Source organism: Alligator mississippiensis, chromosome 11 (assembly GCF_030867095.1).
Source record: "Alligator mississippiensis isolate rAllMis1 chromosome 11, rAllMis1, whole genome shotgun sequence".
NCBI classification, from domain to species: Eukaryota; Metazoa; Chordata; order Crocodylia; family Alligatoridae; genus Alligator; species Alligator mississippiensis.
This window is the reverse complement of record NC_081834.1, coordinates 45964332-45978772: the sequence shown is the minus strand read 5'-3', so window position 1 is coordinate 45978772 and position 14441 is coordinate 45964332. Positions and strand designations below refer to the sequence as shown.

General features: G+C 48.5%; 1 protein-coding gene across 8 annotated transcripts in view; it reads left to right on the top strand.

Annotated features, from left to right (window-relative positions):
* The window catches only part of CPEB1 (cytoplasmic polyadenylation element binding protein 1), a 73277-nt gene that overhangs the window by 52442 nt on the left and 6394 nt on the right, over positions 1–14441 (top strand). For 7 of the 8 annotated variants that reach the window (XM_059714945.1, XM_014604490.3, XM_059714946.1 and 4 more), the window contains 7 exons: positions 2417–2643; positions 5607–5856; positions 6192–6305; positions 6947–7051; positions 8180–8316; positions 10071–10269; positions 13817–13911. In XM_059714945.1, the coding sequence (XP_059570928.1) occupies positions 2417–2643; positions 5607–5856; positions 6192–6305; positions 6947–7051; positions 8180–8316; positions 10071–10269; positions 13817–13911 (1127 nt within the window). The remainder of the gene's footprint in view (positions 1–2416; positions 2644–5606; positions 5857–6191; positions 6306–6946; positions 7052–8179; positions 8317–10070; positions 10270–13816; positions 13912–14441) is intronic. The other variant, XM_019499388.2, reaches the window with a different exon arrangement.

Here is a 14441-nt window from a genome sequence, read left to right as displayed (position 1 = left end):
ATCCCCAGCTTTCTTTTCTCTAAGACTTAAACACTGCATCTCCAAACATGTTCTGGATTTAGCCTCTACTTTCCTATTGACTGGAATTGTAAAGCCTGTTGGCTAAAGTGTTAAACGTTAATAAGATACAAGATGGGTGTGTAGTGACTACCACAGATAACTAGGTACATCCAAAAGCACTTTTCTGGAAACTGATGCCTGTTGTGAAGCCATTGCAGACCCTAGAGTAGCTATAAGCTCCCTCCAAAATACCCTGTCTCTGCCACAGGGCTTTACCTAGACCTATGCAAAGAGACCTTCAGCCCATCAAAGGCTGTGGTCTCTGCATCACTCAGTTATGGCCTTGGTCCCATGGAGTCTACCTCCTTAGCCTGGGATGTCCTGGCACTCAAGTCCACATAAGGGGTCCTGTATTACTTGAGTATGTAACTCTTCTGTCTAAAGCACTGGTTATCAACCTTTTTGGACTTGAGGCATGTCTCACTGCACTTGAGCCACCACCCATAACTTGTTGAGTTGTCACCTAATTTTAAAAAAGGAATTTGTGTTGCAGTGCTTACTTCCTTGTAGAGTTGCTGGATAGGAAGGAGGGAGGAGATCATTCAGGCAGGGACCAGCCTGATCCTACATTTTATCTACTTATTACCTCACACCTTGTAGCACCCCAGGGTGCCTGGCATCATTGACTGAGAGTCAATGATGCCAGGTTGAGAATCATTGGTTTAAGGGATGGTTCATTATAACAGGCTGGATGGCTGAAGTCTGAGACTTTGCTAAGGTGAGGCTGAAATGATATGCTCTGACTCCTTGAGGGAGTAGTAAGGAACACTTCATCACCCTTAAGCAGTATTGGTTTGGGAGAAGTAACTGTGTGTGCACACAAGTAAGGGAAATTATGGCTTGCCTCTGCTTATCCGTCTCCAGAGGTTTTTGGTGCTTCCCTTACAGCTGAGGAACTGGCAGCCAGCATGCAGTATGGTGAATACTTATTAGTACTTGTGTGTGCTAGCTGGGGCAGATGTGATCAGCATCTGGGGCACTGGTTTCCCTTAGGGGTGCACTGATAGATTTTTAGGGCCCATACCAATAGCCAGTTTTTAAGGAGGCATGCCAGCTGATACCAGTCTGTTTTCTGATATGCAGCCCTGCAGCTTGAACAGCAGTGTCCAGCTGGTAAGTCTGTTGTGGGGAGGGGGCAGATCAAGGCCCCTGCAGTGAGGGAGGGATTGGGGCTGGGGGTGCTACCCAGCTGGGGCAGGGTGTGGGACAGACCTGCAAGCAGATCATCCAGGGTGGTGGATCCTACTGTTGTGCACACCCTGGAAGGGTGGGGTGGGAAGGGAGTTTGCCTCTGCATCTGTATAAGATGGAATGGCCGCTGCTGGGAAGAGCCCCACACAGCAGGTGTTGAGCAGTGCTGCACTGGGGCAGGTGACAGTGGCACTGGGAGGGTTGGGGGTACTGCAGGCACACCAAAATTTGCCATAGCCCCAGCAGCACCCAGACAAGCCACCCCCTTGTCCCACCCCAGCTGGGCAGCACTTGCCCCAGCCCCACTCCTTTCCTCACTGCGGGGGAAGGGGCCCTGATCTGCCCCCCATGCCCTTTCCCTCCCTCCCTCCCCCTTCTACCACAACAGATTAACCAGCTGCTCGCAGTTCTCCACGCTACTGGGCTGTGCTCCTTCCTACCTGCATGCACTGCAGCTGTGCGCATGCATGGGCATTTATCAGCTGTATCAAGCCAGTTTCCAATGCAGACCATTTTCTTTATCTCTGCCAATCCAGTTATCGGACCGATGTATCTGTGCACCTTTAGCCTACTTACAGGTTGGCAGACAGCCAATTCTAGCAGTGCCTCAGTACCTACCCTTAAGACCTCCCTCTCTCTTTCTGGGCATGTGCAGTCAGTCATGGAGGGCATTTTCCCATTAGCTGCTAGTGCCATACACCAGGTATGATGGGATGCAGAAAGCTGAACTACGTGGCAAGTTCAGAGGCATCAACTCATTTGACAAGGGTCCTTGTCCATTCTGTTTTGTAACCAGACAAGGGGAGCCCACCTGGCTACAAAAGCAGGTTTTACCTCTAGATTCAAGGGGGAAATCTGGGAGGCCAGCCAGACAAAACCTGTACTTTTGGTGTCATGTACCAAGCTGGTGCATTTGCCTGCAGAACCACTGTTAAGAAATTTGGTTGCAGCGGCATTCTGAAGTAGAGCAGCAACTTCTGTCTTCCCAGCAGTGCCCTGCCAAAGCATGCTGGAGATGTTTGACTTTGCTGGCATCACTTCTGGTTCAGACTGAGTATCCCTCAGCTTTATTTCCAAAGCTCAAGTTTTGAGACTGCTATAAAAGAAACTAGGGGAAGGGGAACCTTATCCCATAGTATTAACTGGGCTGTTTTTTCTGTTCTAGTTCTCAGCATGCTTAGTAACCCTCTGGGAAATGTTCTGGGGAAGCCCCCGCTCAGCTTCCTGCCTTTGGATCCAATTGGTTCTGACCTGACGGAGAAGTTTCCCACACAGACCCCAAGGAGTTCCCGCGTGGACAGTCGCTCTCTCCTAGATTCACGCTCCAGCAGCCCCTCTGACTCTGATACCAGTGGATTCAGCTCGGGGTCTGACCATCTCTCAGACCTAATTGTAAGTATTTCTTAGTATGTAACTCAAGTGTCCTGTCTTCCTCCTCTTCCCCCCCCCCCCCCCCCACACACACACACACACACATTTTTTCAACAGTTCTTCTGGAGCTAGATTAGCTAGCTTGAGTTCATGTAACCTACAGTCAGGTTAGGAGGAGAACATTCAAGTAGCATCTTGTGCCAACCCAACCATGAAAGCAAGCACCATGTCTGCTGTGAGCTGGGTTAGATGACCCCTATGGGAGTGTTTGGCTCCAGAGTGTCCTGCTTAATGCTACTGTTGCTACTGATTAAAGGCTCAGCAGATTTCCTTTAATCTTCACAGGTGCTAAACAACAATGGGGGACACTCCCTAGAAAAAGGCCAGTGTAGAGGAGGGGAATCCAGGGGACTTCTAACAAGCACAACTAGAAGTTTGCCTTTTAAAGGTAGTGGCTTCTCACATTCTGTAAGCTATAGAAGTTCCTGATACTCACCTGCTGCCACTCCAGGTCTTCAGCATCTAAACAACATGGAAAGGCTACTTTCACACATGCAGAATACCAGGATTTATAAGGAAGATTCTTTCTCTCTCAGCTTTCCCTCTGCCACTGTGCCAAGTGATGCGTTGCTTTTTTTTCCCCCCTTCCCTCGTCTCTTGGTGCCACACTACTGGCTTATAGCAATGAGCTTATTGAGGCAAGCAAATTGGGGAGAAAGCAGAGCACAAAAAGCGTGGCTTCCAGGGGCATCCTCTGTCTCGGTGTTTCTTGAAGCTAACTGCTCTTCCACATAATATGTAGGGCCTGAATATGTCAGGTGATGAACTAATGGTCACAGACACATGTTCTTTAATTTACTAACTTGGCTTGGAGCCATATGCAGCATAGCTGTGCAGTTCAGACTGGCTGTCAGGAAGAACACTTTTTTAAATTAAAGAACAGTGTTGGCATAAGAACAAATGGGTATAAATTGGCCATGAATAAGCATTAGGCTGGAAAGTAGAAGGCCTCTGTCTCACTCAAATGGTGGCCAGTGTCTGTGGGTGGGTAGGGGTGGGATTCTCAAGCTGAATCTCAAGGTTCATAAACAAGACTTGATCTGGCTGCTTGAGTGGTTTCAGGCCCCTGCTTTTAAGTGACCACAGAAGTGTTTCCAGTCCCATGCTCCCATGACTAGTCAGGTTTTTACAGGTTCTGGTCTATTAGAAGGCAAAAATGCCTGGTTTTCTGGGAGATGAGCTTCGTGATTTTTTTAAGTCATCCCCAAGTACGCCTGGGATGCACACTTAGTCTTCTTGGTTAGCCCAATCTGCTGCAGATTTCTGTAAGAAATGAATCATCCTTGTAGCTAACCCACAATGGGGGAAGATTCCTGAATGACAGAAAGAGCCAAACCAGCTTCTGTAGATAGGTCAGGCTTTGTTCAGCAGAGTGCCTTTAATCTTCCAAAGAGGTCTCTGTAAACTCACTAGCCCCTTCTCTTGAAGGCAGCTATGTAAGGTACCAGTAGAGGAATGGCTTTAGGGAGTGAGGGCTATCCTAATTCTCTTCCCCCTAAGAATAGATTCCCTGGACAAGATGAGCTAGAATTAGCTCTCTAGGTGCCATATGTTTTCCAGGCCCTGTGCTGACACCTTCTTCCCAGAACCCAACCTTATGTACTGGAGGAAAGCTTGAAAAGGGCCCTTGCTCCATCTTATACACTTGGGTGTCCTTGTAGATCACAGGATGGCTTCCGTTACTAGTGAGATGTGACTGGCTCTCTTCCCCTTCTCCCTCCCCATTAAGTTTTTTATTCCCTCAGGGGAGAGGAGAGATCTAGATAGTCTCAAGCTTGAAATGGCAGCCATACATGTCTGGGGTCTGCCATGACCCAGATGGAATGGGGGAAGTCAGTCCAACTTTAGCACTACTCTGGCCCCTCCTGCCATCTTGGCTTCCTATGGCTTGTGGTCTAGTCCACAGCCTGCCTCTCCACACAACAGTGTCATCCTGCAGACTACCCTTCCATTGGGAAGTGGTGAATCCTGTGTGTGCAGGGACCTGGGCCATGCCTGTGGCTGGCTAGTTCTGGAGTATCTTGAGTTTTGCTCCCCAGTGACTGTCAGCTTGCTTCCATCCCTTCAGAAAGGATTGGCAGCATGTTGGCCATGTTGGTCCTACTCAGCCATCAGTCTGCTGGTGGGTGCTTACCCAGGGGAGAAGCCTGTTAACTGGAGTTATCGTAAAGGATTGCTGTATTTAAGTCAGCAATTAGTCTGCTATCTGGAGACCTGCCTGTTGAGATGACAACAGGAAACTAATGACTAGATGTGCTGCCAGAGGGGAATCCTGCTTCAGCATAGGTTTACGTGCTGCATGGTGAACAACCCTATAGAGTGACATGCTGGTGAGCTTCCAGGGGAATGGCTAAGCAGCAGTCCATTCATGTCCTGGCAGCCTGGCTGCCCTCTGCTTTGCCACTCTTGTATTCAGCTGCAAGGTGCAGTTCTCATAGGTCTCAAATCCCCGTCCACTTCCCCTGTTGTGGCTCAGTTGTGCTGAGAGGCCCTTGCCAGCATTGGGGCTCCCTGCTGCAGTACATTTGCAACAAGACATTTTTCCCAGCTCAGCATCTGGGAAAAGAAAAAAATAAATTTTAAATAAATTTGGATGGAGTAGCAGATGCATTCCCTCTCCTCCCACTTCAAGTTGGAGAATTGTTGTAGATTTTAAAAACTTGCCCAAGATCAAATGCAGCAAATTTTTCCTGGTTCTGCTGCAGATGAACCAGATCTCAAATCCTGGACAAGCAATTTGACTACAAGATCCTTCCTCTGTAACTGTATAACTTCACAGGGATCCAGTCTCTCTAAGTTACGTAGCAGTAATTTTTTAAGCTTCTGCTCTAGTAGCAGGACTACAGGCTGCTTTGGTCTAACCTCAAGTCTGGAACACCCACCATTTGCCATGGGTGTTGCAGAGTGCTTTTTTTTCTTTGCAGTCGAGCCTCCGGATCTCCCCGCCCCTGCCCTTTCTACCCCTCAGCGGTGTGTCAAGGGACCCCTTAAAGATGGGTATTGGATCACGACTGGATCAAGATCAAGCTGCATTGGCTGCAGTAACTTCCTCCCCAGCCAGTGCATCCAAGAGATGGCCTGGGGCATCTGTGTGGCCTTCCTGGGATCTGCTGGATTCACCAGAGGACCCATTCAGTATTGAAAGGGAAGCCAGGCTTCATAGGCAAGCAGCAGGTAAATGGAGGCTTGGGTTGTGTTGATGTCAGGTGACTGGACCTCATGGTGCACCTTGGCTCTCATCCCCCTCTTGTGGGCTGGATGGAGGGCACTCTTACACAGGGGGACAGTGTTGGGTATGTGGGAGTATGGCTTTTGTCCTGAAGTGCTTGCAGGTACAGGGACTTGCCAGCCTAGTGCCAGTGGGAAAGGGGGCTTGTATTGAGAACTGGGTGTGATTGGGGCATGGCAGCATGCTTGGAGACCAGGCCAGTTGGGATGAGGTGGAAACTTCATCATGTGGAATGACTCTGGTTTCACACACTTTTTCCTTTTGCCTCTGGCTCTTTAAGCTGTGAATGAGGCTACGTGTACCTGGAGTGGGCAGCTCCCTCCCCGGAACTACAAGAACCCAATCTACTCCTGCAAAGTGTTTTTAGGAGGAGTCCCATGGGATATTACAGAAGGTGAGTGGCCTGCAACCCCTCAATCACATGGGCAGAAGGATCCCTCACCACGATCCAGTTTGGAGGCTGCTGTTAGACTCTTATCCCCAGGAGAGAGGTTTTCCCACCAGTCACATTGTAGGTGGCACTGCATGTTCTGCAGAAGTGGTGTAACAGTTTGAGTGCTCAAGCATCTGCTTGCATCTAAGCAAAAGGGGTAGGGATCAGCTGAATGCCATGTTCAGTACATGGCTTGGTAACTTGCACTAACTGGATCCCCAAAGGGGTTGGAGTAGGAGAGGGTCGGAAGGAAATGCCCTTGGATGCCTCTGCAAAAGCAGTCAAAAGCACAGCAAGACATTGGGTTAAGTCAATACTCCTTTAAATAGTGAGTCCTTGATGCATTAACTTGCTCAAACATGCTGAAAACTCCTGTGTACGACCATCGCTGTTGAAAGCTGTAGAATGGCCAATATACATACTGAAATACCTGCTTAAACTAGGTGCTTGTTGCAGGGACCCTGACCCAGCAACCTTGGCCAAGACATGACTCCGCTCAGTTGGCCTTGTTTAGGTGGGTTGGTTACGCAGCACCGAGTTCTAGGGCAAACATGGCGAAGGTTTCTGCTGGCTCAATTTTTTTTCTTTTTTCTTTTGTGTAGCGGGACTGATCAACACCTTCCGTGTGTTTGGCTCACTAAGTGTGGAGTGGCCTGGTAAGGATGGCAAACACCCCCGCTGCCCTCCCAAAGGTAATATGCCTAAAGGTAATAGCGACATGGTAGGATTACTTTTTTCCCATGTTATGTTACAGCACTGCTGGGATAGCACAGCTGCATGTTGGTGACTGGATGAGACAGTACACTGTAGGGTAAACATTCAACTCTCTCACTTGGGTTAATACAAGGGGAACACATCTCTTCTCTCAATACCTAAACTTCTCTTAATCTTTCCAGCGCCAGGCACCCATCTATAGACATGGAACAGCTCTGTCCGTAACTAGTCTGGCGCTTCTCAAGTTTTGGCAACCTAGCCTCTGGGCAAGTCAAAGGAGACTTCTGCTCAGGCTTAGTTGCCGGCATAAGCCTCCTGAGCAGTGAATACAGCATGTGTGGACTTGGTACTTTCACGGCAAACAGCATCTGGGTATCAGGGAACTGAACTGCCCTGTGGAGTCTTTTAGTGTGTGATTGGAGCAGTTATAGGCAACTTTAGTCTGGGTTAAGGATTTAATGATCTTCCTGGGTTCAAAGCACTGTGGCTATTCAAAGTGTCTATGTTGTCTTGAGTCTGGGTTGATGCATAAGAGCTGTAAAGCAGAGGGTACTGCTCCTGCAAGCTGTGGGGTGACCAAAATAGTTGCACCCAGCACCTATGATACTTTCACAGGCTAGATTTCTCTGCCATTCCAAACTAGTTGGTGACAAAGTGAATTCCACTTTATGGGAGTAGCCTCTTAAGTAAGGGACAGGCTGGAAGGGGACAGCCTTGTGTCAGAAGTATGGCACTAGGGATGAAGTAGTCTGGCCTCTTCCCATCTCAGCCGGATGTACTGTAAGCAGTAAGACACAGTCATTGCATAGTAGCCTCTGCCTTAGGCTAGTAGTCTTACCCTGCCACACACAGATGCTGTTGTGTAAGCCTGCTGTAGTAAGGTCGGAATATTATAGGGATAAAATAATAATGGCTAGTAAGATAAAATGTTGAGGTAGGACTGTAAAATGGGTATGCTTTAAATGCTTTGACAGCCTGTTCTAGCAAGGTTTTTTTGTTTGTTTGTTTGTTTGTCGTTGGTTTTTTTGTGTGCTGGGGTTGGGTGCGCTTCACTCTTGTAGGCCCTACTATCTGATCTCATTTCTCTTTTTTTTTTTTTTTTTTCCCCCCCCCCCCAAAAGGTTATGTGTATCTGGTGTTTGAGTTGGAGAAGTCTGTGCGTGCTCTGCTTCAGGCTTGCTCTCAAGACCTGCTGAGTCCTGATGGCCTTAGTGAATACTACTTCAAGATGTCTAGTCGCAGGATGCGCTGCAAGGAGGTTAGTTGACTTGTCAGCTCTTTCTACTCATTTTGGATCAAACAACAGAGGTACTGCAGAGCTTGGTATATAGAACCATTTACTTCAAAGACAGTGGCAGCTTCTGGTGAAGTCAGAGGAACAATCCCTTTGGAGAAGGAGCATTCCAAGCCTGCATGTTTCCTTGCACAGATCACTTGCTTCAAGCCCAGGCTGATCACCTTCCACATCAGCTGGGCCTACAGCAGAAAACCTGCACTCCCTACTCAAACCCCTAAACTATCCTCTGCTGCTTCCTCGACTCCATAGTCCATAAGTCCTAGAAAGAATCCATGGCTGGCTGGAGAGAGGCCCTCTTGGAAGAGGAAAGGAGCCTATCTGTAGTTGCTCTGATCCAGGGAAATGATACTTGAATATTCAGCTGACAAAGCAGCAGTAGGATCCATAGGAGCTAGCTTTTCCCTAGCTTTAAGCACTCACTTTTTCTGCAGTGGAGTTCAGTGCAAGCAGCAGGCTTTGAAGTTTTCTTTGCAGCCTACTCCTGTGACACCAAGGATCAAATCCCCAGATTGTACCTTCTGCTTGATTGCTTTGGCTTTGGGAACTCCCCAGGCCTGCCTTGTGGATTTGCTGTGGAATTTTTTCCTTGCAGTAACTAATCTGTTTACCATGTACAATGTTGTGACAAGCAACTACATTTCAAGGAAGTGAGGGTTATATTTCTATGCTCTTCAGTGGTCTGACATACACCTTCATGCATGGTGACGGGCTGGGATCTCTGGGTTTTCCCGAGCTTTCAATCTTAGTCTGACTACAGAACAAGTACTGCAGATAGAGGCACCACCTTTTGTTAAAGCTGTCAGTATGGGGAGGAATCTGTTATAGACTGAAGTGGGGGGTGACTTTTTTGGGTACTTGCCTTGTACCTTTTGGCATCCCCCCCCCCCCCCCAAGGTAACAAACCATCTGTAACTAAAGGGTAAGTGCAGCTGCAGCATGAGTCTAAGAGCTGAATCTTGATTCCTTATCTAGACGGGAACCAACTGATTGTGCTCCAGACAACACACCTGGTGTCTGGCAGTTGGCAACTCTTTCATGCCTGGTGATTTAGCTCTGGCAGCAGCTTCCTGGCCTTGGAGCACCATATCAGTAGTCGTGCAGATGGACGCTCCTGTCAGACTCAGCAGTGGGTGGGATGTTACATTGATATTTCCAACAATAGGCCTCTGTGTATGGCAGTGTCCAGTTGGGCAGTAAATATAGGTGTACACAGAACATAAAATCTGTCTCTTGCCCAGATTGATTCCTGATGCTCAGCCTAAGAGGCCTGTTGCTTTTGATTTCCAATTTAGACTTGAAGGCAGGAAGGGGCCACTTCAGATAAATTTGTGCTAATCTTGGAGCATGGGACTGTCTTTAGGTACACAGGTGGGTGTAAGTCTAGGTGTGCAGCTCTGCAGTTCCAGGAGGGATGGGGAGGGGAGTAGGATCTTTAGGACGCTTTAGGAAAGGATCCCTGAGTGGTGTCCTTTCCCTGGTGTGGGAACAAGAGAGCAGTAGTGGACAGAGGCCACACAGAGCTTCCTGCACTTGACTTCTAGGCCCTGGCAGGCAAAGAATTGGACAGGCCCTCAGCATGACCAGGTTTTGAGCTGGCTGGAGCTGCATATGGTTGGAGTTCAGTGTCTGTGTGGAAGATGCAGCAAGTAGCATTGCCCTGGGTCCTTCGCTGTTGTATTGCTCATGAATAATTGACTTCCTGCTTATGGTTCTAGGTGCAGGTGATCCCATGGGTCCTGGCAGACAGCAACTTTGTGCGAAGCCCATCACAGCGGCTTGATCCCGGGAAGACTGTCTTTGTGGGGGCTCTGCATGGAATGCTGAATGCAGAGGCCCTGGCAGCAATCATGAATGACCTGTTTGGAGGGGTGGTCTATGCTGGCATTGATACGGACAAGCACAAGTATCCAATTGGTGAGTGTTGGTACCCTGATGGCTCTTGCATGGGTTGGGTGGGGGTGGAATGCAGAAGAGGGTGCAAAGCCTTTTGCGACTGCATGTTAAACAGATGTACAGGATGCAGCTTGTGCTGTTATGCCAGGGCCAGGCCTGCACTATATAGCAATAACATGGGGTGCTTCCAGCCCCTGATGGGACAGTATCAGGAGTGGGTGGGTGCCAGACTCTGCTGTGAGGGGAGTGGACAAAGATGGACCATTCTGCACTGAAGGGTAGACATATGGACAGGTCTGATCCAACACATTCCAGTCCATAAGAACCTTGTTGGGGATACTATGGTAGAGCTGGGAGAGATCCTTATAGGGTGGGCTTTAAGTTGGAGACCGAGCCACAATAGCAGCTCTGAGCAGTCCCACCCTGCTAAGAAGGGGTCTCCCATCACTTAGCATGCCTCTCTGCTTCTGCATCTGAAAGGACAGAGGATGTGGTCATTGGTGGGTGACCCAGATGGCAGGGACCATGCAGTGTCTGGTTCTTGGTCAGCCTCTATCTGGCCCAATCAGGGTAACTTAACTGCTTTCAGCACTGGAAGAGGTGTCTGCAGCCTCCCAAAAATGCATTTCTTTGTGCTGACCCAAAAAATACTCCGGGGGTTTGTTGCCAGTTTACAGATTGTGGGGGCAGACCCAGACTGGCTGGTCACTGACTACCAGGTCTTACAACATGCCCTGTGATTTCACCAGTCTTCTCCAGCAGCTCCTGTGATGCAAGATAACAGACATGGAACCAAATTATGTCTAAAACTAGTATGCAGTTCCTAAATGTAGCACTGGGACAGCTGTCTTCCCTTCTGCTGAAGCACTTGCTGGGATACTGCTTTCCCTGGCTTCAGGGAAAAGGGCTAGGGCAGGAGATGGAGACCAGAAGGGAGGCCTGCATCTTGCTTCATTTCTCTCTGAATGCTAGAGCCTGGCTGAGTCTGCTGGCAGGATATTATTTCTGGCCTGCTCTGGTTGGGGCAGCCTGGGAAAGGAAGAATAGAGTTCTATACCAGAAAAACGGTCCGGTCTTAGGCTGACTGAGGCTTCCTAGCACTGGGTGTTGCCCATCCATGGGAGAGGACCACCATTTGCATGCCAGTTCCTACACCCCAAACCATCCTTTTGTCCAGAAGTGGGCTTGAGCCACTGATTTACATCTTTGAACCTGGAAACAGTGCCCTGTATCAGAAGGCGAGGTGGTGAATAACATCTTGTGAAGCATGGCAAAGTCCCTGTCCTGTGTAGTCTTGCTTCTGCCACTGCTCCAGGACAAGGCAAACTAAGAATGAGTGGCAGTGATACCCCTCATGCCTTTTGGCAGAAGAGGCCATTGTTCTCATGCTAGAGTATCCTCAAGCTGGGTTTTTGAAGTACCTTTTTTGGGAGTCTGTTATTGCAAGGTCAGCTCTCATTTTAAACCTGCCTGCTCCTGGGGAAAAAAAAAAAAGTAGTTGAAGTGATTTTTCTGCTCGTACAACCAGTAACAAAAGTAGTTGACAAGTGTTACTTCTAGCTGGGGAAAGAGTTGTTTTGGTCTTGATTACCACATTTAAACCTTTGAAAGTCTTGAACTCTGGGGGAGGTTAGGAGGATGTGAGAGCCTAAGCAAAAAGCAAATCTTTTCAGTGTTCAGCAGGTTTGAGGGAAGGGTGGAACCTGGTTTAAAAATAAAGCCACCGTTTTTTGTTTTGTTTTTGTTTTTTCTCCAAGCATCAGGCTTGTTCAAGTACCATGAAGTTGCAGAGTGCAACCTTGAGACTTCCTTCCCCTTCTGACAGAGTACCTGGCTTCTCTGGAGCAGGCCTGATTTGGTTCTTGCATCTGATCTGATTGGAGGGCCATTATACACTTAGCTGTACCCCTTAATTCAGACGTGTAGCCCTGATAACTGTCTGAATTAATGCAAAGTGAATCCAAGATCTCGGCTTTTTACAGGCACTGATAATCTTGGGGCGGAGTGGTCACTTCTTTTGTCGTGCAGCTTCTTGGGCATCAGTGCATGAATTCTGCTTGTTGGTCATCCCAGCTTAATGCATTCCACAGTCTCTCTCTCTCTCTCAGTTTTTTTTTCCCTTCCCACACCTCTGTGCCCTGGCAAAGATGCAGGAGGCTTGTAGAAACCCTGCCTTGCCTCAGATTTTGAAACAAAAGTAGGACCACTGAAATGTAAATCCAACTGTAACAGATCTTATCAACACTGCCTGAATTCCCTGTCTCCGGACTAGATCCAGGTCCAGCCCCTAAATGTGTGTAGTGTCCAGAGTAGAGATGAAAAACCAGCATCTGGAGAATCCTTGGGTTTGGCACAAGGTGGAATTGACCACGTTCTGCAGTAAGAGACATTTGCTGGTGTCTGATTTATAGTAAGTGCTGTCTGTGAAATAAGTATAAATAATCCAGGCTGGAGGGACCTTCAGGTGGTAGGACAATCTTCCTGACTACCAGTAACAAGTCTGGTCCTGCCCCAAGCTTTAAGTAGACTGCAGCACCTAGTGTGACCGCTCTGGGCTCTTATTACTCTAAGACTGGACAAGTTTTAGGCAAGCATAGTTGAAATCTCTTTTTCTGTAGCTTCAGGCTTGGCTGGAAGCTGACACTGCAGGAGCACTGCTGACTAGTAATGGAGATGCCAAGACTTCATTGTGTGAGAGGCTTAAAGCCACTGAGCTGTTCAATCCCAGACTGTTTCAGGGCTGAAGGGGCTTGTGATCATCTCTGTATCCAAAGAAGATTCTGGTGACAGCAGTTCTAGCCCAGTGATACTCAACCAGGGTGCCTCAATCCTTTTAAGGTTGATGTGGGATGCTGCTCAGTATTAGCAGGGTTAAGTGTGTAAACATGATGTGCAAGACTAAACTCAGAGTTTGTGCTTAGGAATCCATAGTGCTAAAACAGGCTGCCCTGTTGTAGGCTTTTTAAGTTCTTTTCAAAAGAAGAATTGCTGTTACTTTTCTGTGCTCAAAAAAATGAGGGAAAACCTAGAGCTGGCACTCTTCCAAAGGGTTCTGTGAGTGTAAGGAATTGAAAACACTGTTCTAGTCCCTCCTCTTTCCTTGCTTTGAGTGCATTGCTTTTGTTTGCAGGGAAGGGGGGAGGTTGCCCAGTCACTGTTGACCCTGACACTAGGCACGGCATCTTTTTTTAGAATCATTTCACAGCTCCAGGTGGATCCCAACAAGCAACAACATCCCAGCAGCCTGTCCTTGCTCCAGGGACCGCAGAACAGGCTTCCTGCTACACAGCTTTGAATGCCTCTTGTTCTGTGCTGTCATATGCCTGATGGGTGTGGGAGGAGGGAGGTACAACCATAAGGCACTGGATGCAATCTCCCAGCAGAATGCTTGCTGCCTGCCTTAATGCCAGCTGGATGAGGCCAGCCTGCTATGGCAAGTCCTCCTCCAACCAGAAATGAGAGCCCAGGGCTGCAGGAGGTCTTGGTGGTTCAGGGTCAGTGGGATGTGGCCGTTGGCTCTGCACAGGTTCCCTTCTGTCTGTTGCCTTAATGAGCTGGCTTCTTTCAGGATCTGGCCGTGTTACCTTTAACAACCAGCGCAGTTACTTGAAGGCAGTGAGTGCTGCATTCGTGGAGATCAAAACCACCAAGTTTACGAAGAAGGTGAGTGGTGGTGTTGGAGAGAGGCTCTCTGAGAACTGCCCAGAGCAGATCCTGCTGTGGCATGTTGTACTAAGGTTCTGCCCTTGAATGCCACTGCCTGAGCACCATACCCATGTTCCAGCTTCCTGTGCCCTGTTGCAGGTCCTCCTGTTGGCAGGGAAGACTCAAGGGAGCAAACCCAGCAAGGTCACAGCCAGTCAAGTCTCTCCTTTAGACTTGATTTCCTGTATCACCTGGTATCTTCCTTCTGGTCAGGAGGTCAGGCTGGGGATTCTCATAGGTCCTGTTGATGCCTGTTGGTAGTAGGGGGTGGAAAGTTCAAGAGCAAAATTCCTTAAGTGCTGGGGTCCATCTCTTGTCCTATGTGGCAATTCTTTGCTGAGCCTCAGTGTCCTCCAATCCTGAGAGGAGCTCAGTTGGCAGAACTGTGTGGTTAGCAGACTGCATCCTGAGCAGGAGCTATGGTCTCTGAGTGCAGACTCCAGAAGCTTTGCTAGAACCGTCTGCTGTAGCTCCTTTCTGGAGCTGCA